The sequence below is a fragment of the Pelobates fuscus genome, chromosome 7 (assembly GCF_036172605.1).
Source record: "Pelobates fuscus isolate aPelFus1 chromosome 7, aPelFus1.pri, whole genome shotgun sequence".
NCBI lineage: Eukaryota > Metazoa > Chordata > Amphibia > Anura > Pelobatidae > Pelobates > Pelobates fuscus.
Window position 1 is genome coordinate 31995286 of NC_086323.1, and position 26994 is coordinate 32022279.

At 40.5% G+C, this 26994-nt stretch overlaps 1 protein-coding gene across 1 annotated transcript in view; it reads left to right on the forward strand.

Moving 5' to 3' along the window:
* Positions 1 to 25581, forward strand: part of SGIP1 (SH3GL interacting endocytic adaptor 1) — a 126275-nt gene extending 100694 nt beyond the window's left edge. Inside the window, exons 18-24 of the mRNA XM_063427887.1 lie at positions 13681 to 13792; positions 13922 to 14077; positions 15104 to 15236; positions 15521 to 15723; positions 16521 to 16585; positions 24413 to 24577; positions 24953 to 25581. Coding sequence (XP_063283957.1) covers positions 13681 to 13792; positions 13922 to 14077; positions 15104 to 15236; positions 15521 to 15723; positions 16521 to 16585; positions 24413 to 24577; positions 24953 to 24975 — 857 coding nt within the window. The 3' untranslated portion in view covers positions 24976 to 25581. The remainder of the gene's footprint in view (positions 1 to 13680; positions 13793 to 13921; positions 14078 to 15103; positions 15237 to 15520; positions 15724 to 16520; positions 16586 to 24412; positions 24578 to 24952) is intronic.
* The last annotated feature ends 1413 nt before the right edge of the window (positions 25582 to 26994 follow it).

A 26994-nucleotide genomic window follows, 5' to 3' on the forward strand; every position in this document is an offset into this window, starting at 1 on the left:
ACTTGGCATCCTTCTTCCCTTGCTCCATGGTTCAGCTCTGATGCGCAGGTCCCCAATAAATGCGCTTTTGGCAATGGATATAATGAGTCATCATGAGCACTCTGATGATACGCAACCCCATACACAGCAAACTGAGATGTGTTCTGACCAGGGCCGGACTGGGAAAGAAATTCGGCCCACTGAGAAGGGGGCGGGGCAAGAGGGGATGTTTTGTCATCACCGACAAGCACGCCCCCTCTCAAAGTGGGGGGGTTCAGTGTGTGTGAGGGCTGCAGTGTGTGTGTATGGATGAAGGTTGCAGTGTGTGAAGAGTGTAGTTAGTGTGTGTGTGTTTAGTGTGCGGTGGGGGGGGAGAGGAGTGCAATGTGTGTGTGAGGAATATGTAGTATTTGTCTGTGTGAAGAGTTCAGTGTGTGAGTGCAGTTTGTGTGTTTGGTGTGCGGGGGGGGCAGTGAGTGATGTGTGTGTGTGTGTCTGTGTTGAGGGTGCTGTATGTATGAAGGGTGCAGTGTGTATGAAAGGTCCTGTGTGTGTGTCTGTGTTGAGGGTGCTGTGTGTATGAAAGGTCGTGTGTTTGTTTGAAGGGTGCAGTGTGTGTGTCTGTGTGAAGGGTGCAGTGTGTATGAAAGGTCCATCTGTGTGAAGGGTGCAGTGTGTATGAAAGGTGCAGTCTGTGTGAAGGGTGCAGTGTGTCTGTGTGAAGGGTGTAGTTAGTGTGTGTTTGTGCTGTGGGGGGGGGGGAGATGAAAGTAATACATATACATAAAAACCTTTTTTTTTTTTATTAAACAAATCTATACATTATATCCCCCCTCCCTTCTTACCTTTGCCTGGGAGGGGGGACATCCCTGGTGGTCGTAGTCATGAGTTGACGCGAGATTGGGGTGTTGCCATGGTAACCGCGGCCACGCTCTGACCTCTCGAGAGGAACCCAGCAGAGCTGCTTGCTAGAGCTAGTTAGTTTTTCAGCAACTTGAGCTACGGTGGCTCTTCTGTGTGAGCAGACTAGACGGGATTGCCTTCGCTCCCCACAAACATCAATGAGGCTTGGGCGCCCATGACCTCAATTGACGCCAGTTCATGGATTGTCCCTCCACGAACCACTTTTGGTATTTACTCACCACTGCAAACAGGGAACACCCCACTAGACTTGCCGTTTTGGAGATAGTCTGATCCAGTCGTTTAGCCATCACTATTTGACCCTTGTCAAAGTCACTCAGATCTTTTCGCTTGATGATTTTTCCTGCTTCCAACACATGAAATTCAAGAACAGATTGTTCACTTGCAGCCTAATTTATCAACCCTTGACAGGTTCCATTGTAACGATATAATCAATGTTATTCACTTCGCCTATCAGTGGTTTGAATGTTGTGGCTGATCAGAGTGTGTATGCACTTTATAATTTTTCTGAAACTATCCTTTTTGTATTGAATTATTTTCCTGGATGGCAGTTTGATACCAAATTTCTTCTATTCTGCACAGTTTTTTTGCATTTTTGTGATTTTTAAGCTGCGTGTTTTTTCTCATTGTGATTGTGTGTGGCCTATAACAGTCCTTTATTTAAAATCCTGCTTTGTGTTTAGTCCAAAGTAGACCATGCATTTAAATGGTTTAATCTGACTGGCTTTTAAAATCCTTTAACCCCTTAAGGACACATGACATGTGTGACATGTCATGATTCCCTTTTATTCCAGAAGTTTGGTCCTTAAGGGGTTAATGTACATGTGTCACAGTGACTTAAGCCATGGTCCCATGGGCAAAGTATATCATGTGCAATTTCATTCTCATTATTTAATGCTTGTTAAATCACTGCTGTATGTACCCTACTGCATGTTAAAATACATTTGTCTGTCCTCTAATTTTAATTAAAAATATCAAGTGAGTGACCTTGATTTCAGACATGATCACACAGGAAAATCCTGCCTTTGTGCATATATCTATGATCATAGTGTATCCATGTCACACTATATTATCACACATGCGTTTAATTTTAAAAATGTTTCCTGTTTATTTTGTATTCTATATTTCTTCTTTAACCCCTTAAGGACAGAGCTTCAGAAGCTTGACTTACGCTTAATGACACAAGCAATTTTTGCATTTTCTTGCTGTTTGCGTTCAACTGCAATTTGCATCTCTCTCATTTATTGCACCGACACATATTATATACTGTTTTTTAAAGGACAGAAAGGGCTTTAATTTGATATAACATATAAATATATAAATGCTTACTTATTATAAAAAAAATACAGAAAAATGCAAAAAAAATGAAAAATATTGTTTTTTTTTACAGTTTTTGCAATCATAATGTGTGCATAATTAGTGCAGGTTAAGGAAAGTAATTAAAAATAAATTCATTTATTTGTTCTGATTTACAGAATATATAATGTGTCTGGGATTTTCAGTTTTTTTTGGTAGTTACAGGTCACAAAGCACAAGGAGTAAAATAAAATTTTAATATGGAGCGATTTTAGAATTTGGTATGTTTGTCTTGTAAGCCTAATAGCCATAAAATAAAACAAAATTGCCACACAAAAGTATATATTTATATAAAGTAGACATCACAGGCTATTTACCTAAGGTTGTTTTGACACTTTCTACGTAGCCATTTTACCGCCAACCTCTGCTAAATATTGGAGTAAAATTGTGTTTTTGGGGGGTTTTCGCACACAAACGTATAACAAAGAACTTCTCATGTGTATTTTGTAAAGTTGGTGTGTGCTATTCCTGTACAAAGTTTTATTATGTGTTCAGTTACTTCTGCTGAGTACAACGGTACCCCCATTGTATGTCTTTGGCACTATTTTGTGAAGCTACAGTGCCATATAGGAGACCTGTCCTTTTCAGTATTCACAGTAGAATTTTGAGAGACGGATATAATGAGCCTATGCTTCCATTTGGGGTATTATAACAGTTTGACTGTTCAAAAACCCCCACAAAGGCCTACCATTTGTAAAAGTAGACACTCCAGGGTATCTCATAAGGTGCATATTGTGCCTTAACATGCCCCCATTTTTTTACCATTACATGCCAAAGTATGTGGTAAAAAATAATTGTGTGCATTTTTTACATACGGATTGCATTTTTGCTGGGCATTTTGTATATTTCATATGTGCCACTAAGTTCAAACCCCCCAAATTATGCTCAGCTAAGTCTTCTGAGTAAAAGGACACCCCCATTGTATGTCTATGGCACTATTTCGTGAAGCTACAGTGCCATACAGGAGACCTGTCCTTTTCAGTATTCACAGTAGAATTTTGAGAGACGGATTTAATGAGCCTATGCTTCCATTTGGGGTATTATAACAGTTTGACTGTTCAAAAACCCCCACAAAGGCCTACCATTTGTAAAAGTAGACACTCCAGGGTATCTCATAAGGTGCATATTGTGCCTTAACATGCCCCCATTTTTTTACCATTACATGCCAAAGTATGTGGTAAAAAATAATTTTGTGCATTTTTTACATACGGATTGCATTTTTGCTGGGCATTTTGTATATTTCATATGTGCCACTAAGTTCAAACCCCCCAAATTATGCTCAGCTAAGTCTTCTGAGTAAAAGGACACCCCCATTGTATGTCTATGGCACTATTTCGTGAAGCTACAGTGCCATACAGGAGACCTGTCCTTTTCAGTATTCACAGTAGAATTTTGAGAGACGGATTTAATGAGCCTATGCTTCCATTTGGGGTATTATAACAGTTTGATTGTTCAAAAAAAAAAACCACAAAGGCCTACCATTTGTAAAAGTAGACACTCCAGGGTATATACAAATACAAAAAGAGAAGTCCTGCGCTAAAGCAGCAAGGACTACAACACACATCAGCCCCAATATATAGTAAAAACAAAAGAAAAGAAAATGTTACTTGCGCTTTTTCCTTAATCCCTATGTATATTTAGACAAATGGAGGTCATTTAGTTGCTCCAATGGCCATTGGAGGGATGCCCGCCTGCCAACGTCAAGGCAGACCCCCCCTAAGCGGGTCCTAACACTGACCCTTCAGCCTGCTTCCTTGAGCTTCTGGCAAAGATATCTCTAATGAGACAGAAAGGGGTATTTTTTTTTTTTATATACACCCCTTTACTTATTAACCCTTAATAGGGAACACATGGGATGGGTAGCAGCATTGTAACCAGGCTGTGTGATACAAAGTAAATACAAATACAAAAAGAGAAGTCCTGCGCTAAAGCAGCAAGGACTACAACACACATCAGCCCCAATATATAGTAAAAACAAAAGAAAAGAAAATGTTACTTGCGCTTTTTCCTTAATCCCTATGTATATTTAGACAAATGGAGGTCATTTAGTTGCTCCAATGGCCATTGGAGGGATGCCCGCCTGCCAACGTCAAGGCAGACCCCCCCTAAGCGGGTCCTAACACTGACCCTTCAGCCTGCTTCCTTGAGCTTCTGGCAAAGATATCTCTAATGAGACAGAAAGGGGTATTTTTTTTTTTATATACACCCCTTTACTTATTAACCCTTAATAGGGAACACATGGGATGGGTAGCAGCATTGTAACCAGGCTGTGTGATACAAAGTAAATACAAATACAAAAAGAGAAGTCCTGCGCTAAAGCAGCAAGGACTACAACACACATCAGCCCCAATATATAGTAAAAACAAAAGAAAAGAAAATGTTACTTGCGCTTTTTCCTTAATCCCTATGTATATTTAGACAAATGGCCATTGGAGCAACTAAATGACCTCCATTTGTCTAAATATACATAGGGATTAAGGAAAAAGCGCAAGTAACATTTTCTTTTCTTTTGTTTTTACTATATATTGGGGCTGATGTGTGTTGTAGTCCTTGCTGCTTTAGCGCAGGACTTCTCTTTTTGTATTTGTATTTACTTTGTATCACACAGCCCTGTTACAATGCTGCTACCCATCCCATGTGTTCCCTATTAAGGGTTAATAAGTAAAGGGGTGTATATAAAAAAAAAAATACCCCTTTCTGTCTCATTAGAGATATCTTTGCCAGAAGCTCAAGGAAGCAGGCTGAAGGGTCAGTGTTAGGACCCGCTTAGGGGGGGTCTGCCTTGACGTTGGCAGGCGGGCATCCCTCCAATGGCCATTGGAGCAACTAAATGACCTCCATTTGTCTAAATATACATAGGGATTAAGGAAAAAGCGCAAGTACATTTTCTTTTCTTTTGTTTTTACTATATATTGGGGCTGATGTGTGTTGTAGTCCTTGCTGCTTTAGCGCAGGACTTCTCTTTTTGTATTTGTATTTACTTTGTATCACACAGCCCTGTTACAATGCTGCTACCCATCCCATGTGTTCCCTATTAAGGGTTAATAAGTAAAGGGGTGTATATAAAAAAAAAAATACCCCTTTCTGTCTCATTAGAGATATCTTTGCCAGAAGCTCAAGGAAGCAGGCTGAAGGGTCAGTGTTAGGACCCGCTTAGGGGGGGTCTGCCTTGACGTTGGCAGGCGGGCATCCCTCCAATGGCCATTGGAGCAACTAAATGACCTCCATTTGTCTAAATATACATAGGGATTAAGGAAAAAGCGCAAGTAACATTTTCTTTTCTTTTGTTTTTACTATATATTGGGGCTGATGTGTGTTGTAGTCCTTGCTGCTTTAGCGCAGGACTTCTCTTTTTGTATTTGTATTTACTTTGTATCACACAGCCTGGTTACAATGCTGCTACCCATCCCATGTGTTCCCTATTAAGGGTTAATAAGTAAAGGGGTGTATATAAAAAAAAAAATACCCCTTTCTGTCTCATTAGAGATATCTTTGCCAGAAGCTCAAGGAAGCAGGCTGAAGGGTCAGTGTTAGGACCCGCTTAGGGGGGGTCTGCCTTGACGTTGGCAGGCGGGCATCCCTCCAATGGCCATTGGAGCAACTAAATGACCTCCATTTGTCTAAATATACATAGGGATTAAGGAAAAAGCGCAAGTAACATTTTCTTTTCTTTTGTTTTTACTCCAGGGTATATCATAAGGTGCATATTGTGCCTTAGCATGCCCCCATTTATTCACCAATATATGCCAAAGTATGTGGTAAAAAATAATTTTGTGCATTTTTTGACATACGGATTGCATTTTTGCTGGGCATTTTGTATATTTCATATGTGCCACTAAGTTCAAAACCTTCAAATTATGCTCAGCTAAGTCTTCTGAGTAAAAATACATCCCCAATGAATGTCTTTGGCACTATTTTGTGAAGCTACAGTGGCATATTGGAGACCAAGCCATATCAGTTTTTACAGAACTTTGAATTTTGACGCTGGACCTATGTGCAATTTCCAAGCATCTTCGTAAGTTTTAAATTCAAACTACCCCACAAAGGCCTACCATTTCTTAAAGTAGACACCCCAGGGTATTTCAAAAGGCATATTTTGAACCTTAGCGTGGGATAATTTTTCCGCTAGCTTGTACCAGGTGTAGTGGTAATAAGCGTTTTTTCTGCCTTTTTGACACACAAAGTGAGTTTGCACAGTATATTTTGCAAACCTTATGTGTACCACCACTCTATAATACTTTATATGTTGCTCAGCTATGTCGGCTGAGTACAAAAATACCCCCGTATGTACCTTTGCCAGGTATATGTGGACATCGGAGGGGCACATTTGGGACACAGCCATTCCATTTTTTTCAAACTTTAAATTTTTACGCTGTGCCCATGTCCCATTTTAGAGTATTTTACCAGGCTATATAATCCAAATACCCCATAAAGCCATACCATTTCTTAAAGAAGACATCCCAGGGTATTTCAAAAGGCATATTTTGAACCTTAGCGTGGGATCATTTTTCCGCTAGCTTGTACCAGGTGTAGTGGTAATGAGCGTTATTAAATGTATTTTTTTACTTTTAAAAACTTTTTTTACTTTTTAAAACTATTTTTCAACTTTTGTTTTGCTTATTCATTTTTTTAAAGTTTCCTAAACTTTCGTAAAACTTTTTTTTACAGATTTAACATTTTTCTAAGCTTTTTCTTTTACCGTTAACCCCTAACTAGCAGTAAGCAGCACTAACAGTAAATTCCCCATTTTCCCATAACTCCCACCCACCCCAGCTAGCAAAATATTTAATTATACAATATTTAAATTAGTTAATTAAATTAATTTAACCCCTGAGGGTTAAAAAATAAATAAAAGTTAATCGTCAGGGGTTAAAAAAAATTAGATCACAGTATAATACTGTGATCTGTATTTTGATCACTGTAGGCAGTGATAGACAGGCAGGCAAGGGGTTAATTTTTATTTGGACTGGGTAAAGGGTTTATTTTTTTTTTATTTTTTACTTAAACGTTATTAAAACTTTTTTTTTACTTCATTTTTTAACTTTTTAAAGCTTATTTTAAAACTTTTTTTAACGTTAACCCCTAGTTAACCTAACACTAAATCCCCCAATTCCCCACTAACTTCCACCCTCCCCAGCTAGCTAAATTTATAATTTTAAAATATTTAAATTAATTAATAAAATAAATTTAACCCCTGAGGGTTAAAAAAAAAAAGAATTAACCCTCAGGGGTTAAAAAAAAATCAGATCATATTAAAATGTAATCCCTGCCAATTGATCACTGTAGTCAGTGATCAATTGGCAGGGAAGGGGTTAATTTTTTATTAATATGGGTAAAGGGGGGGGTGGGATTTTAATTTAACTTTTTTTTTTAACACCAGGGGGCAGGATCACTGCAGATCCGTCTCCCTGCACTTCACACTGAACCCGGAAGTGCAGGGAGGCGGAGGTGAGTATAGAGAGCACATGTGCCCGCTCTGGCATGCTGTCAGAGCGGGCACATGTACTCTGACAGCCCGATCCGGTGCTCCCGGTCTGCCTCTAATGCAGAGGCAGACCGGAGCACCATTAACCCCACGATCGCCGCGATTGCGGCGATCTGGGGTTAATTTTACCGCGTGACGGACGAGGTCAGTCACCCGTCGTTAAGGGCATCCCCAGGATGACGGACCTCGTCCGTCACCCGTCGTGAAGGGGTTAAAAAGACAGCCCTGTATAGGTATTGGTTTGTTTGCCCTCGCAGTAGACTGCGGTCAGCTCTGTTTTGGGGATCAGTGGGTTAAATATGAAATCACCTACTCTGTAGCACAAACTGTAAAGCTGCAAGCCTCATAATGCCTCCGGTCTATACCAAGGTATCAAGTAAACTGCGCTCTTCAGGCTCCTGGGGAGATTCCTAATGCCTAACCCTGTAGAATGGAGTACAAGCAGGAAACGCGTCCCCCATATCCATGAGATTTGTAGCCTCAACATCCTAACTAATGGTGAAATAACTCTTCTTTTAGTTATTTAGTTTTGTATTGTGTGTTTTTCCAAATGACTGGGTACGTACATTAAAGGTTCCATCTTTGCTTGTGTTATGCCCTTCAATGTCAAACTGAATCAAGTTCTGATTGCCATACTTCCCAAATGTCCCTGGTTGGGCCCAATCCCCTCTTTCCTATCCTAATGTCCTTCTGTTCTATGAAGTCCATACTGTTGGTGTGTCTGAGTGTACAACAAAGCTCCACAGCAATAATACTCCCAGTAATGTGTCTGAGTGTACAACAAAGCTCCACAGCAATAATACTCCCAGTAAAGTCAATGTTCATAAAATACATTTGTTCTTCTAAATTACATTTTATTTGCCTAAATGAAGTCACCTAAAATTGTACCGGACCGCCCTTTGTTGGTCACACCCCCACTCACACCCCTCTTTCTCCATTTGAAATGTTGGGAGGTTTGGATTCTGATTGTCCGTGATACCCAATTTATAGGTGTATATGTAAGGTTTTTTGTCTGTTCTGTTGTTTTATGTATTGCTCTCAAACCTGTCTCTAATTGGTGCAGATTATTTCTGTAATCTATCTTTCCTTTGATAACTTTATGCTTTAGCGATGGGACCGGCACTGGCCAAAGGCACTGTGTTAAGCCTTTAATCTATATGAAAGGCCACTATGCTTTAGAATTGGCTGTTTTACCCGGCAGAAAGCTGTGTTATACGGTCGCTCACTGTGCCGAATCAGATCTTACCCCATGCTAAGACCCCATGCTAAGTGTCAGGTTTTGTGCGATCGTAGAGTCTGATTGTATAGATTGAGATGAATGAGTCAAACAGGGTTTTAGATCTCACTGTTGCTGGAAAACGCTGAATTATATATGAAGTTAATACAAAAGCCATTCTCTTTTATGAATGTTTGCAGAGGACCATTGAATGTTGTGATGACATTGTATCCAAGTGGTAACCTAATGACCTTCAATCAATCGCTTCATTTTATGTTTGTTTAGAAGGTCCTTTTCTTTCCAAGTGGATAATTTTTATAGATCTGTTCTGTCCATAAAAGTCCATCTTAAAACGTACTTATGATTAATAAAAGGAATTAGTGCTCTCCTAGTTATAATTGATATAGTAAGCTCCTAACACTATCCCTGCCAGTTTGCCTGAGGGTCTTTTTAATTCTCCATGAATCCCTCCTATTTGCCCAACCTCTATCCAATAGTTAAGATAACTCTGCCTTCAGATCAGCAAACATTGAGACTTCTGTAATTCCTCATCTTTGGAACTATCTACACTTCTAGAGAGAGACGGCCTGCATTTAGGATATGTTCCGCCATTTTGGATTGGATCAGTCTGATATGCAAAGGGCCTGGTTCTTTTGGTAATGGCACAAGATGAGCTAAAACCAGCTTTGGGATCTGAGCAGGGACCCATCCGAAGCCAAGCTACTTTAGCTGTTGTCCGTTCTCCGTACTCTCTTGCACCTTGCTATTTTTGCTACACTTATACCTAGATTTCTCAAAATTCCATCCATCCATTTCATTCATTAATGTGAATATATGACCTAAAGACAGATCCACCATGTGCTAAGAAACACGCCTGAGTCATGCAGAGCACTGAATCAATACGTCATTATTGTATTACTGTAGAAAATGCTCTGTGTGCTCTTCAGAGAGGAAATGGCATTTCACAGGTAACTGCACATTGTAACAGCCAACTACCTATTACTTTATTTTTAATTAACAAATACAGATTTATTTTTGAGTTATTTATTTTTGTTTTAATTTGCAATTTATTTGATTTAAATGCTGTTTTGGCACATTTTGGATTTAAATGCAAATGAATAGATGCCATGAGTCCTGGGTATGCAAGTGGCATGTATGGTACTCATTTCCATCTTGGAAACCCAGCCACCTTTATCATACTTAATGACATCTCTGGTACGTTCCTAATTGATTCCCCTGCGCACCTCTCCCTGGCAGTCACTTCAGTAGGGTTTTTTCAGAGAAATAAAAAAACTTGGCAGTATAAAGAATACAGTTATTCACTGCCCTTTTGTGTTATATTTTGTTTGTAGCGAGTACGGTTTATGCCGTATGTATGTTTTATGAACCTATGTCATTACCTTGGTCACCATAGCAACACATAATAAGGATGGCGCAGTCTGTTCTCAAGCTAGGCTGTAGTTGGGTGCCATAACTACTATGTTACATGTGAAAGAATAGAGCATTGATGACATTTTATTCCTCCACAAAATGACAGCCGTCATTGATGGAACTTGGGACAAAGTTCCAATGTACTTTTCGGCTATCTGTTGACTGCAAGCTTGTTCAAGCAGGGCTCTTGTCACCTCTTCTTCTTAACTTGTCACTCATTCTGATATGTTTCCTTTACCCATTCTGCAGCACTGTGAAATATGCTACGTTTTTATAAAAAAAAAAAAAAATGATCTAACCGTAATTTCTGTGTACAAGGAAAGGGTTTGATAATAAAATATAAAGGGGATATGCTATCAACGTGTTTAACAAGGCACACTCTCCAGGGGCCCAATTCTCTTTCTTTAATAATAGAGTAGTTATGTTATTGTACCTTTTGTTCTATCTAGCCAATTTATTGCCAAGCTAGACTAATTGAGACCAACAATACACACAGCAATTAATGTATCTGCCACTTCTGGTTGCTCTGGGGAATCCATTGGATGTTTTTGCAAAGATGGAAATTATTTATAAGAATCAGTGGGTGTATAATAGTTAAGGTTGTTTAACATATGTTTTTTATGAATATTAAGCAAACACTATTGTGTCAGAAATACAAATATGTTTATCTGACACTATAGTCCTGAAGTGACTGTTTATGAGGCCCCCAATGATCTCCGTACATAGGTGATTTTTCTCCAAACGCTGGTCTCCACATGGCTGGCCCCACCTGGATTCGCTGCTGTGGCTGAGATCATCAGTCTTGATGGTCTCAGCCAATCCAATGTTTAGCCATTGGAAAGCATTGGGAGACTATTGCGCATGCGTGGCAAAGCATCGTACTGCGCCAGTCACCATCTCCTCATAGAGACGCAATAAATCAATGCGTCTCTGTGGGGAACGTTTAGCATCTCCATGCAGAGTGTGGGGATGCTAAAAAGCCAGTGCTGCACATTGTACAACACTGGACTAGGAAGCGCCTCTAATGGCGGTCTGAGTGACTGCCACTAGAGGTGTTTACTAGGCACCAATGTAAATTCGCATTGAAAAGATGGCAAGGATAGGCTATAGACACCATTACCGCTACATTAAGCTGTAGTGGTTCTGGTGACTATAGAATCTCTTTAAAACCTGGTCAATAGAGCAATATCATACAGTGACAGACATGCTTGGTATAGAGCAAGTACATAAAATAGTGTGTGTGTATATATATTTATATACCTATCAACCTGCTTCCCATTGTGGCCCAGCCACAAATTAAATTAAAGAAACAAACAAGTGAATCAAGTGAAGTGTTAGACATTCCTAAAAGGTTACTCAGTATTATTCATCAGAATGGGAATTATAGAAGACAAGGAATTGAATTGAAGACCAAGTTTTCTAAATTGTGACTTGAGCCGATTTTGATCATTTTTCCGGATTAGGTATTTTTTCCTAAATTTTGCAGTTCGGTTCTCATATGACACAATTACGTGTTTTGTGAATAAGGCTGGTGGGAATCCTAACTCCATTTAAAGAATACATTTATATACAAATATAAGTAAAGTCATTATTAGTGTTCAGGCTGTACATCACCGCTTCCTTACTTGAAACGATTGGTCCAAATGTGTTTTTGATATCGAATATAAAAGCTATTAACATCTTATTTGCAATAGATTTTTATATACATATATATAATTTGTATTTATTTTTTATAATAGACACTTCCTCATTATGGACACAATGAATCTGTAAAGATAATACATGTAGACCATGCCCATTGATTGTTTTGTACCCCATGTGCTGTGTCATGCAGTGTTTTCTGTTGTATGTTGTCATGTATGTTGCATGTGCTGCTTGTTTTAGGACTTCCTTTAGTACAGTGGGAATGTGTTGCAGCAAAATAGTCTTGGTAACAAATTGTCTTACATACAGCAGTGTTTTTATTGCTTCTGTTTCCTAAAAGCTACACACCAACTAGTATAAACGTTACAGCGCCCTGTAGTGGTTATAGTGCCAGGAGTGCTCTGGGCATTCATTTGTCAAACCATTTTAAATAATGTTGTTCTACAGTAGGAAAGTCTGTCTGTGTGCTGTACTGTTTATACTGCTTGGAGTGTTCTTTTAATCACCAGCTTCTAAATGTCACATTTACCTGAAACTGCGCAAGAAAGATATGCAGACTTCTAGCCAAATTGTCTTCTTAGTTGTAGTTAATTGCCAGTTGAGTCTTAATTTTAATCCTGACACTTATTTAAAAATAAAAATGCATTTGAAATACTGGGCTTAACCTTTAAAAACCATGAACTCCATGTGTTTGTGGCACACTTATAGTTGGCATAGGGTGAGAGATGTCACAGTTGGCTTTGCCAGCGTGCTTGTTTGTTCCTCAGAAAGATGCAATTGCCTCTTTTATCATTTGCAGTTTCCAACACAGTCTATAGTATTCTAAGCTAGTCAGCGAGCCAAGAGCGAGCCCCTAAACAGTAGCCCAGGCATTTTTGCATTGTTAGCCATTCAATTACATTACATTTACTGGGATATTTGCACAATATGATGGCTAACTAAATGTTTTATTTTAATTTACCTTGTGCAACTGGCTGTCCCAAGAAAAACCAAGGCACACAATGCGTTTTAATGGAACCACCGCATGGCACTACGGCTGAATGCCTGAGCATGCGCTTATGTTGCGTTTCTCCGCAGATGCCCAAAAGAGCGTCATGGGGCCATGATATCGCCCTTGGCCTGAAAGTGCTGCGGAGGGAAGAGTAAATTTTACTTGCCTCCGCTTAATGACTAACTCACAGTAGCGCTTAGTAGAGTGTAGGAATGAAAAACTGTCACTTTCAGAGCTGTAAGTGACACTTCAAAACATATTACTTATCCTGTCCTTTTATTTATCCGTTTAATTTCTAGTTTTAAAATGATAACATTACATCCAACTGAAGTCCTTATTATTATCTCCAGTGGTTTTAAAGTATTCATCCAGAAAGCAATGAAGAAACTGTCATGCAATTGTTTCTGTTGAATTCCGAAGCATCTTGTGATATTCCTTTTATGTAGCATTGGTCTGTGTTTTAGATGCAGATATCGTTCAACTAGAAATTCCAAATGTATGCATTTAAGCCTCCATTAGCGTGTACTATATAAAGGAGATAAAGGCATTAAAGATACAATCAGCGTTAGAACAGGTTAAATGTTTTTGTTTTTGTTTACAACAGCTGAACAGTACAACCATAACAAGAGATGGCAGCTGTGACTTCTTCTCTTGCAGGGTCATCAAGAGGCCCAAGCCCTCTGACGATGGGTGCCCAGGATACCCTTCCAGTAGCAGCCGCCTTCACGGAAACTGTCAATGCCTACTTCAAAGGAGCCGATCCAAACAAGTAAGTGCTTACATCAAAAAGGTTTCAGTTTTGAAGGTACACTCCATAAAAAAAAAACTATTTAGTAGCTGTATTTAAAAAAATAAAGAACACAACAGTTGTGAACTGAAATATTTTTCTCTTTCATAGGTGTATAGTGAAGATCACCGGAGAAATGGTCCTGTCGTTCCCAGCCGGTATCACTCGACATTTCTCCAATAATCCCATGCCAGCCGCTCTGACATTTCGTATAACAAATTACAGTCGGTTAGAACATGTTTTACCAAACCCTCAACTTCTCTGCTGGTGAGTGCTATTCTCCCAGGGAACCATTTATGTTCTTATGTTCTTTATGCACTTCAGTTAGCAAACATTCATAGGCCTGTACAGCGCACTGCATTACAGCATGACCCAGAGAAAATTGCCGTCTAAACTAAATTTAAAAAATACTAATTTTAAAAACACACTTGTTTTGATCTATAGAAAAGTAGGTGCTTACAGGAAAAGTCATTGTTTTTTCCACCAAACATAACATTCTCACCCAGACTCGTGCAGAAGTGAACGATAAATTGGTATGTACGGTAGGCCATAAACTGGCAACGTTTTGCTGGTGCCTGTAGTCAGTTATACAGTTAGTGGATGTGCCAGTATGTTGTTTTATCCACTAGTTAGTTATGAGATACATTGCCGGTCACACATTTAGGCTAGAAGAAAGGAGATTTCATCTAAGACAAAGAAAAGGTTTTGTTTTTTTGTTTTTTTACAGTAAGTGCAATAAGGATATGGAATTCTCTGCCTGAAGAGGTGATTTTATCAGAGTCCATACAGATGTTTAAACTGCAATTGGATAAATACTTGCAAAAACATAACATACAGGGATATAATTTCTAATTAGTGGGATAATAGCTGCTTGATCCAAGGAGACATCTGACTGCTATTTTAGAGTCAAGAAGGAATTTGGAAGCGCTTCAGACTAGGTTTTTTGCCTTCTTTTGGATCAACAGCAAAAACCTATGTGAGTAAGGCTGAACTTGATGGACGTAAGTCTCTTTTCAGCTATGTAGCTATGTAACTTGTGTTAGAGGGTACATTTGCACTCCACATGCATTGGACTGTAACTTTCATCATTCTGAATCAGGCTTAGTAATGACAGCTACTTGCCACAGCATAACTGGTGACCATGTTTCTTGTAAGGTCCATTCACAGAGAAAGATAAAGGAATATATATATGTTTCTTATTTCATGTTTGGGTTTTTAGATGCATTTTAAGGTTTTTACATCACTTTGTTAAATGATTCTGAAAAGGTCACTATTTTATTTTCTCCCAAACAGCGATAATACGCAGCCATCTCCTAATGCAAAAGAGTTCTGGGTGAATATGCCAAATCTGATGACTCACCTGAAAAAAGTATCGGAACAGAAACCACAAGCAACATATTACAATGTAGACATGCTCAAATATCAGGTATTACCTGCGACGGGGAGTCGTTTTACAAATAAATGTGTGTATCATTCTTCTATATTTAGTAACATCTAAGATGCATATAGCCACCAAAGTGTTACTTATTTTCCATATTTTCTTAAGAACGTATTTTTTCAATGATGGTGTGGAATTCCCCTTGTTGTTAAGGGGTTAATGCACAATGTGTCACTAGTTGGCGCTTTAAATGATACAATATGGCAGTTAGAACATGTCCAACACCCACACAGCTTGCACTATAGCTATCTATTTTGTTACCCGGTTTGTAGGTATCTGCCCAGGGACTTCAGTCTACTCCATTGAACCTAGCGGTGAGTTGGCGATGTGAAGCGACAAGTACCGACCTGCGAGTAGACTACAAATACAACCCCGAGGCAATGACTACCCCAGTAGCGCTGAACAATGTCCAGTTTGTTATACCCATAGATGGAAACGTAACAAAGCTTCATGCTGTCCTTCCACCTGCTGCCTGGTATGGATTCTTAACTTCCTTTTACCTGATTCATGTTCCTTATACGTCACTGTGTTATGTGTTTGTGGAACTTATTCTATAGTTTCCTGCCCATGGTTTGAACCAGCATGAAGCCACCTGAGCCTGTTTGAGAAGCCTGTAGACCTCACGTGACGTTCTCTGTCCACTGACCTAAAACGGCACATGTCATGGCAGAAAGAGTTACATTTCACCTGTTCCCTGTGCTCGTCAAATTGCAAAAAAGTGTAGTATGATACTGTATGGCGTATGTGTCTATCCATCAGTTAGCATGATGGACGTCTTTCCGTTCTAAGGGTGGCATCCCACAATCCGTAGCCGGTGACCAGTTATTTTGCATATGAACGTCATAGACGTTAGTGTGCCTCCATGTAATCTCCGTGAGAACTGGGCTAAGGATTAAACCCATGCATCCATCTCTATGTCCGTATGACATGCCTGTTAATATGCAATGGTGTCTACTTTACAGAAAGTCATAAAAAATCTCCATTGTGCACCCTGTTTTCACAAACTCCATATAGTAAATAGAATTGTGAGCATTAAGCAATGTTTTCTTATCAATCATGCAGCCATGATCTTTTATAAACTATAAAAGGCCATCTAGATCAGCTATTTTCACCTCTATTTTGCCGTTTGGATTTAATTTCAAATACAAAAGTTACCCTGGTGGTATGTATTGTAACTGACCTGGACTGTGCAATGTGGGGGGTTCGTTTGCATCGCCTTTCTTTAAGAACAATCGGTGCCTCTATATAATGATTGGTTGTTCCCATTTTTAGGAGTGCCGAACAGCAGAGGATATTATGGAAAATCCCAGATATTTCCCAGAAATCTGAAAATGGAGGTAATGTAGAATACGTTCTTTATTGAAGTAAAGGGAAACATCTGAGTCACCTCTGTGGCTAAAGTATTAGAAGATATATGTATTTATTTTCTTTGGAATACAGATTTAGTCATCACACCTATAGGGAAAAATGGCATTTGTTACTTCACTGATGTTTAACCTTTGGCACTGTAATATAATATGTTTCCCATAACCCTTTACCAGCCAGTGAAAAGGTTAAAAATAATGAGAAATAAAGTATGTAACTGTTACATGGCCAAAAGTTATCGATCACTAATCAAGATGGCTACGTTTTGTATAATGTAGTGCCACAAAATGCCTTTTTTCACAGTAAAAGCCAACATTGTAGTTTAAACCTTTGTGAGTGCCATATAGTTGGGAAGCTTATAAGTTAATAGGTTTAATTAAAAAAAAAAAAAAAAACACTTTGGGGCAAAGAGCTAAAATTGGAGTAACCAAAATGAAAGCCAATGTAATGTTCCTGACAGTTGCATAGAACTGTAAGCCAGAATTGTTCTTTCCAAGTATGGTTCCGTATTTCTCCTCTGAAAGAGTTTACGGATCACATCTGTTTAAAGTGATATGATCTGAGCCATCTGTGTATTATAGTGACGATCAGCAAAGTCTAATTTAATTGTCCATAGTAAGACTGTGTACTCCTGATATATTTATTTATAGGTAGTAAGCTTGGGCTTGTCACCAGTGGGGTACCTCAGGGATCTGTACTTGGACCCATTCTCTTTAATATTTTTACTAGTGATATTGCAGAAGGTCTTGATGGTAAGGTGTGTCTTTTTGCTGGTCAGAGTTGTCCGAGAAAAATGGTCAGAGTTGTGGCAACTGACATTTAATGTGGATAAGTGCAAGATAATGCATTTTGGACATAAAAACTTAAGGGCAGAGTACAGAATATTTGATAGAGTCCTAACCTCAACATCTGAGGAAAGGGATTTGGGGTTAATTCTTTCTGATAACTTAAAGATAGGAAGACAATGTAATAAAGCAGCAGGAAATGCTAGCAGAATGCTTGGTTGTATAGGGAGAGGTATTAGCAGTAGAAAGAGGGAAGTGCTCATGCCATTGTACAGAACACTGGTGAGACCTCACTTGGAGTATTGTACGCAGTACTGGAGACCGTATCTTCAGAAGGATATTGATACCTTAGAGAGAGTTCAGAGAAGGGCTACTAAACTGGTTCATGGATTGCAGGATAAAACTTACCAGGACTTAAAGGGCAACTATAGTGCCAGGAAAACTGCTCCGAAACTGCTATGTTTATAAAAAAAAATGGGTTAACCCTAGCTGGACCTGGCACCCGGACCACTTCATTAAGCTGAAGTGGTCTGGGTGCCTAGAGTGGTCCTTTAACCCCTTAAGGACACATGACATGTGTGACATGTCATGATTCCCTTTTATTCCAGAAGTTTGGTCCTTAAGGGGTTAAGGAACTTAACATGTATAGCTTAGAGGAAAGACGAGACAGGGGGAATATGATAGAAACATTTAAATACATAAAGGGAATCAACACAGTAAAGGAGGAGACTATATTTAAAAGAAGAAAAACATAAAAAAAATATCAGGAAGTATTACTTTACTGAGAGGGTAGTGGATGCATGGAATAGCCTTCCAGGGGGGCGGAGCCTAGCTGTGGAGCTGAGCAGACACACTATCTGTGAGCTCCCGAGCCTGGGCCAGATTATCGCCTGAAATCAGGGGCACATCGCCTTGAAATGAACCCTAAACTACATTAACCTGTAATACAGAGGCTGGTGAACCGGATGATACCTCGCATGACTGACAAGCCCACTGGAATGTCTGAGCCGAGGCTTGGGGCCTACAACACGCAGGGCAAGGGAGAGACGGCCGCTCTCCCAGCCCATCAAGACAAGCAGCAGCCACGGTGTACGGCTCCCCCCCCCCCCCCCCTTTAGGACCGGTGTGGGTTATCCCGGTCCAAATCGCTCCAGCCCTCACACCTCCGTGGTCTCTGGGAGCTGGCACAAAGCTCAACCACACAACACGCCTGCAAACTACTCGCCATCACAACATGGCGGATATGCAACCTAAAGACACGCTGGTGCTTCAGGAGAACCGCGGCAGCACAATTAAGCCTATGGCCACCCGCTTAAACAAACTGTTTGACAAGTTCTGGACACAGCTTGAGGCTAGACACGCTGCCACACAAGCACAGCCGCGAGATAACTGGAGCACCACACGCAAACAGAGCGGCGACAGCCGGAGGGGGACTGAGAGACCCTCGGGCACCACGTCGATGAAGCAGCCTGCCACTCACCGTGTTAGCCCATCTGGGCCAAAGGCCATCAGGGGACTGACCCCAACGCATCGACCACACAGGCGGAGGCCTACCCGCCACAAGCGGCGAAAAAACATCAAAGCCCCCAGTCCTGCCCAAATAGGGAAGGACCCGGCCTCCAGCAGCTCCCGAGTCCGTGGGAACGTGATGCCGGCCATATCACTGGCCCGGAACTGGAGGGAAGAACAGGCCTGCCTCTGGTTGTCTGCCAATACCTGCACTTACCTGGTACCACTGACACAGATCCCTCCTGGAGGAATAGGATGACCCACTGAGTCACGGGCAGTCCACCTAACACCAATAAAAGTACGCTATCCAGACACACATGGACGCTAGCCTATAGGTTTGGATGCCTCTTAATATTGCAGACTTCATAAGTTTATGCATGTGTTCCCTTACACAATGCTTGCCTCCCCTACCTTACCGACTGAGCCATAACCTATATCCCTGTCCTTCACTCCCGCCCTGACAACAGTCGGATCAGCCCTACCTGTTCCTGCAGTAAAGGCAGATATGCATGCTCGCACGGTGCCCACGGAGGTACACATATCGCAGATATACATACTTCAAGCCTACTCATTTATACTTGCACACACGCATGCCTCACTACTCTTGCAACATACTTTCCAAACTATGTGATATACCGAAAAGTCTAAGCCTGTTTTTGAACGGTAAAGAGCACATTTCCATGCCACTGCCTTATTACTATGCTAGTATACACACTGCAGATTTAATCCTATTGTTGGCTTATATTACTGTCTTCTAACTTGATATTGCCTACCTGATGACAAGCCAACAGTTTTGCCTTTCTTTAAGCCTGAATGTTTTAATTTAAAAATTGTGCTGATTCAACCTATGCCATATATATGTTAGATACAAGTTGTCGGTAGCTGCTATTGTGGCATTACCTGCATGTCTGTAAACCTTATGCACGCAAAAAAAAAAGAATAGCCTTCCAGCTGAAGTGGTAGAGGTTAACACAGTAAAGGAGTTTAAGCATGCGTGGGATAGGCATAAGGCTATCCTAGCTATAAGATGAGGCCAGGGTCTAATGAAAGTATTTAGAAAATTGGGCAGACTAGATGGGCCGAATGGTTCTTATCTGCCGTCACATTCTATGTTTCTGTGTAACACATAATTTAGTGATTTACCACAGTAAATTATAGAGAGAGCCTGACACCTGAGGCTTATCTTGAAGGGATTCATTTATTTGCCACTAAGGCAACATTTTAGGTCAAACAGAGTCTTTGGAGCCTAACTGGTGATTATCATGGAGTGAATTGCACATGTCAGGAAATGTTGCCATAGAAGCATACATTTATAAACAGATAAAAACACAGCTCTTAAAAACACAGCACCTACTCTCCTACTAATGTTCTCACTTCTATTTTTCACTTTCTCTCTCACTTCCCTCATCATTAAAATCTCTCTATCATTTCACTTACCTGTTCCTGCTAACACCATCGTCATTGCTCCCTCTCTGCTCCCCTCATCTCTGTATTCATCACATGCACTTTACTCATATTTATCCAGCCTTTCTCCACACACCCCTCCTAAATCCCTTAAATACAAGCTCTCATCCCCAACATTTAAATCTTACTCGCACCTTCTCTTCCTTTCCATCCTACTACTCCTAGCAGCAGGTGATGTCTCTCCAAACCCTGGTCCCTCCACTACTCAGCCACCTGGTTCAAACACCAGAAACCACTACAACCTAATACCCATTCCATGTAATTCTCACTATAATTCCTCTTTTAAAGCTGCCCTCTGGAATGCACGCTCTGTGTGCAGCACCTTTAAATCTACTTCCATCCATGACCTATTTATCTCACACTCCCTAAACCTACTTGCACTAACAGAAACATGGCTCTCTCCCTCGGATACTGCTACCCCTGCCTCACTGTCCTTTGGTGGTCTTCACTTTACCCACAATCCAAGACAAGCGGAGATTAAAGGTGGCGGTGTAGGTTTTCTTCTCTCACCCCACTGCTCCTTTAAAACCCTGCCCACCCCCCCTTCCCTCTCTTTCCCATCATTCGAAATTCATTCAATTCGCCTTTTCAAACCCTTCTCTGCTAACATTGCCGTCATCTATCGTCCCCCTGGTTCCCCTCTCCTCTTCCTTGACCACTTTGCTGCCTGGCTACCCTACTTCCTCTCTTCCAACATTCCATCCCTAATTCTTGGAGACTTCAATATTCCCATTAACCCACCTTTAACCCCAGCAGCCTCTAAACTACTTTCAATTACTTCCTCCCTTGGACTATTGCAGTGGGCTAATTCTCCCACTCATGTAGCTGGCAATACCCTCGACCTTATTTTCTCCTATTCATGTACATTATCTAATATCTGCAATACTCCATTTCCTCTCTCTGATCACCACCTCTTATCGTTTGCTCTCAATTACCCCCTCACCCAACAACCTCAGCCTAACCCCCCTCAGCTCAGGAGGAACCTTAACTCTATTGACCTCCAGCAGCTGTCGGCTGACATTGATTCACAACTGCTATCCATCCCTTCCCTCTCCTGTCCCTCACTGGCCATCTCCACATATAACACTACCCTCACATCTGCCTTGAACACTGCAGCCCCACTCCAAACATGCACCACGAGGAGAACACGACCCCAACCTTGGCATAATAAATCAACACGCTATCTGCAGAGTTGCTCCCGCTGTGCTGAACGCTCCTGGAGGAAGTCCCGCACCCAGGCAGACTATCTTCATTATAGATTCATGTTGCTTTCGTACAGCGCAGCCCTTGCCCTCGCCAAACAGTCCTACTTTTCCTCTCTCATTAGTTCATGCTCCCGCAATCCCAGACGTCTCTTTGACACTTTTAATTCCCTTCTCCGCCCTGCTGTGGCCACCCCCCAAACTAACCTTACAGCTGATAGCTTTGCATATTACTTTACTGACAAGATTGAACAGCTAAGGAAACAATTCTCCCCTCCTTGCCGTTCTCTTTCTCAACCACACATAAATCATGCTTTCCCTACCCTTCAGACTTTCTCCCCAGCTACTGAACAAGAGGTGGCTGCACTTCTCCATTCCTCTCGCCCCACCACTTGCCCACTTGATCCTGTCCCATCTCACCTCATCAGATCACTCTCCCCTTGTCTTGTGCCTATCCTAACACACATCTTTAACTGCTCTCTCTCTTCTGGCACTGTTCCTGCTGACCTTAAACATGCCACTGTAATACCTATCCTGAAAAAACCATCTCTTGACCCGTCCTCCCCCTCTAACTATCGTCCCATATCCCTGCTCCCTTACTCATCAAAGCTTTTGGAAAGACTTGTCTTTACCCGTGTGTCTCACTTCCTTAATTCCAACTCTCTCCTTGACCCTCTTCAGTCTGGCTTCCGCCCTCTCCACTCTACTGAGACCACTCTTATCAAAGTGACTAATGACCTAATCTCCGCTAAATCCAAAGGTCACTACTCCATATTAATTCTCCTTGACCTCTCTGCTGCCTTTGACACAGTTGATCATTCTCTCCTCCTTCAAACTCTTCAATCACTCGGTCTCTGTGACTCTGTCCTCTCTTGGTTTTCCTCCTATCTCTCCCAACGCTCATTTAGTGTCTCCTTTTCCAAGGATACCTCCTCCCCTCGCCCTGTCTCGGTTGGAGTTCCCCAAGGCTCTGTCCTTGGTCCCCTTCTATTTTCTCTTTATACTGCCTCTCTTGGAAAACTTGTTGCCTCTTTTGGATTCAACTACCACCTGTACGCTGATGACACTCAGATATACCTCTCCTCACCGGACCTCTCCCCGGCCGTCCTGCAACGTGTCACTGCTTGCCTCTCTTCCATCTCTGACTGGATGTCGTCACGCTTTCTCAAACTTAACCTCTCTAAAACTGAACTCCTTGTCTTTCCTCCTCCTAATACTGATCCTCCTCTCTCACTCTCCCTTCAAGTCAGTGATATCCACATAAGTCCATCCCTACAAGCACGCTGTCTTGGCGTCATTCTTGACTCTGGTCTCACCTTTGAGTCTCACATCCAGTTTGTTGCCAAGTCCTGTAGGTTCCAACTCAAAAACATAGCCCGCATCCGCCCCTTTCTTACGCAAGATGCTACCAAGGAGCTTGTCCATGCTCTAGTAATTTCCCGCATGGATTACTGTAACCCTCTCCTGATTGGTCTCCCCAAAAGCCGTACTGCCCCGCTACAGTCTGTAATGAATGCTGCAGCTAGACTGATTTTCCTATCCAGTCGGTCCTCTCACACCTCGCCCCTCTGCCAGTCCTTACATTGGCTCCCTGTATCCTATAGGAGTCAATTCAAAGTGCTAACCCATACATTTAAAGCACTGAACAATTCCAGCCCCTCTTATATCTCTTCACTGATCCAGAGGTATGCCCCTCCTCGTACCCTCCGCTCTGCCCGCGACCACCTCCTGACCGCTGCTCGCACCCGTACGGCCAACTCACGCTTGCAGGACTTCTCACGGGCGGCTCCTCTCCTATGGAATAACTTGTCTACTGCCATCAGACTCTCCCCTAGTCTTCAATCATTTAAGAAGGGCCTTAAATCCCATCTCTTCAGGAAAGCGTATGGCCTCCCAGAGTAATCTCTCCCTTACATACCTGTCCCTATGGGATAGTGCTTTGCTCTCTCCTCCAGCTCTGCTTCACTCCTACTTGATATTTCCTATCCTAATGTTTCTAATACCCCACCTCCTATAGACTGTAAGCTCATTTGAGCAGGGTCCTCTTCAACCTATTATTCCTGTAAGTTTTCTTGTAATTGTCTTATTTATTGTTACATCCCCCCCTCTCAAAATATTGTAAAGCGCTACGGAATCTGTTGGCGCTATATAAATGGCAATAATAATAATAAGATAAAGGTAAAGAGTAACACAAACAATGGACAAATCAGGATAAACTGCCAAAAAAAGAGAGCTTCAGTCATTTTTTTTTTTAGCAAATTATTAAAATAACACTATTATTATTATGTTCAAGGAGTTGCCTTGAACAATGTGGTATTGGAGTTGGGCTGCCTTGAACAATGGGGTATTGGAGTTGGGCTGCCTTGAACAATGGGGTATTGGAGTTGGGCTGCCTTGAACAATGGGGTATTGGAGTTGGGCTGCCTTGAACAATGGGGTATTGGAGTTGGGCTGCCTTGAACAATGGGGTATTGGAGTTGGGCTGCCTTGAAAATGGGGTATTGGAGTTGGGCTGCCTTGAACAATGGGGTATTGGAGCTGGGCTGCCTTGAACAATGGGGTATTGGAGCTGGGCTGCCTTGAACAATGTGGTATTGGATTTGGGCTGCCTTGAACAATGGGGTATTTTAAAACACTGATCTGATTGGGTTCTAGAGTTTGCTTGGAGTTGCTGTATTGATCCAGCAATGTAATGAAAATAATGGAGTATTGCTGTATATGAAATATTGTTAAATGTTATTTCTGGTACGAGAGGTTCTTATCGTCTCTGTTGCAATAAGTCACTTCATGTATGCTTCACCTCATCCTCTTCTAACTGTGTTTTTTTGATCTCTCCAAGGAGTTGGTTCTTTGCTTGCAAGGTTTCTCCTATCAGAGGGTCCGAGTAAGCCAGCCCCCCTGGCAGTACAATTCACCAGCGAAGGAACCACTCTGTCTGGATGTGATATTGAGCTTGTTGGGGGTGGATACCGATTCTCACTCATTAAGAAGAGGTTTGCAGCAGGTAAGACATGTTTGGGAAATCGAAAATGGTGCATCATCTGCAAGTAAACGTTTAACCCACACCCCAAATTCACACACTTTAAAAAAATATATATACTTTACACACGATTACTTACAAGTATAGGGGATGTATATTAGAATTGCCTTTTATTATTGTCTCCATGGAAGTCATTTCATAGTAGTAGAAAATCTTAGGTACATTTCATAAAATTGACCAGTCACCATGGGACCCATAAAATCTTCTTGGCAGTTTCTCCTCTGTTCGAACTTTGCTGCAGAATTGCTTATGGTACAGAATCAACGTTATATTTTTGTACCGTTTCCATGTCTCCTGCTGCTTTCTATAATAACGCTCTTTTTCTTTTTCTTTTTGAAGGAAAATACTTGGCCGATATCTAATTGGACATTTATGCTCATGGAACATTGTACATGAAGAAACAATGTTTCCCGAGCAGATTTTATTTATAAGCTAATGAACATGGACAATTATTTGGTATGTGTGGGACGTTTCTGTTGGGAGCTGCGACGATCGTCATTGGAGCATTTTCCGCAGAAATCTTCATGTTTACCATTCCTACAGTATTTACTTCTAGATGTAACATTGTTCATGGTTTTAAAATGTAATTATTGTATTTGTAAATTGTACTTATTCCAGTAAGGCTGTATTTTGGCAGTTAGACTCTGTCGTCTCGACATTTTACCATTAGTAAATGGATGTAATTTAAACTGTTCTAAAGAATAAATTGGTAGTATTGTTGAATGGGATACTGCTTACTGAGATAATTGTGTATATATAGAACTGAATCTAATATAAATAATTATCGTGGGGGGATGCCTCAAATATTGAATTGTTGGCTATGCAGATGAAGTGATCTCCATACGAGATTTCCCGACATGCAGATGTAATTAAAAAGGACGTTTGCATGAAGTATTAGGTGAAGGTGTTATAGGAAACAGCAAGGTTAGTTAAATCAATAAAGCATTCAAAATAGGGACAATAATGCACTTGTGTGTGTTTGAGTTTCTTTTTATTTATTTATTTTTTTCTTTTTTTTCTTCGTCATATCAAACCAATACCTGGTTATATAGTTATGAAATCTTTTTATCAATGGACTGCTCAGTATATTGAATATGCATTACATGTTATACACGTTACAAGAATATAATGCAAATTGAAGTTTTATTTACCAAACTGGGAATAATGGTGAGTTAACAACAATGTTGCAAAATATTAAAACATTTTTCCATATTTACTACTTTTTGCCCAAATTCTGCAATTTGGGTGTCTGTTTGCCACTTAATGAATGTTCCCTTGTTTTTGTGTTTGTTTTGTTTTTTTTGTTTTGTTTTTAAACGAACATTCCTTTTTCCAGTTTCTCCCCCTCCACTCAGATTTCTTAGGTACTCCTAATTCCATCTGACTAATTTCTGAATTCTATTTGCATTATTAGAGGCAGACACAGCCTTTTACAGTTTTACATTTTAAAAGTCCTGCAAGTCATTTTGTCATTGTGGAATATTAAAATATATATAAAACAATTTAAACAGTCTATATTTGTATGTTTACAGTACATCTCTCCATAAAAAGGCAATCAATGAAAACTGACTGTTTCTAGAGCACATGTTGCATCCGTGCATATATATCCATATCAATGTCTCCAGTACCCCCCAAATTGCATCATTTTCCTCTAATACAAACATTACCTTTTCACTTCTGAAGAAGCCCCAGACTGGGCGAAACGCGTTAAGAGATTTATATCCACTTCTTTTATTATATATATATATTTTTCTTTTTTTTTTTACAAATAAAGTTAGAGTTTGTTATTACTTTAAATTTTTTTTGGTGTTCCTGATACATCTGAATCCTGATATATATCCTCTGGTGGGGATTATACCACCATATGCTATATATACACCAGAGCAAACTATTTGCTTTGAAATTTGTAAGTAGGATACTTTTCCTTTATTTATTACTGGTTATTAGATATACTTCACTATTGGAGTTTATTTTTATCTTTTCCATATACCACTGTGGAGGATTGGACATCGTACCCACCACCATTTAATATCCTGAGACGGGGATTGTACCGTCTAGGCGCTATACGGCAGAGCTCTCAGTAGCTCTGCAAAGTGTGAGTGAGTTTTTTTTTATAAGTCTTTATACACTCTTATTTTGCCAGACATATTGCACTATTATTGTTCTGTATTTGTTTTATTGAAGGTTCTATACAACCTTAACTTTAGGATTATCTGTATGTATACATTTTAATTATTTCTTGCACTTTTTGGGCGCGGTTCACCACTTCTGTCCTCTTTGATTACCTTTTATGTATCTTTTATATTACATTATTCGGTTTGTGTTAGTTTTTGTTATTCTTAGAGTAGCAACAGACCGTACATGTTCTGACTGCCTGAGAT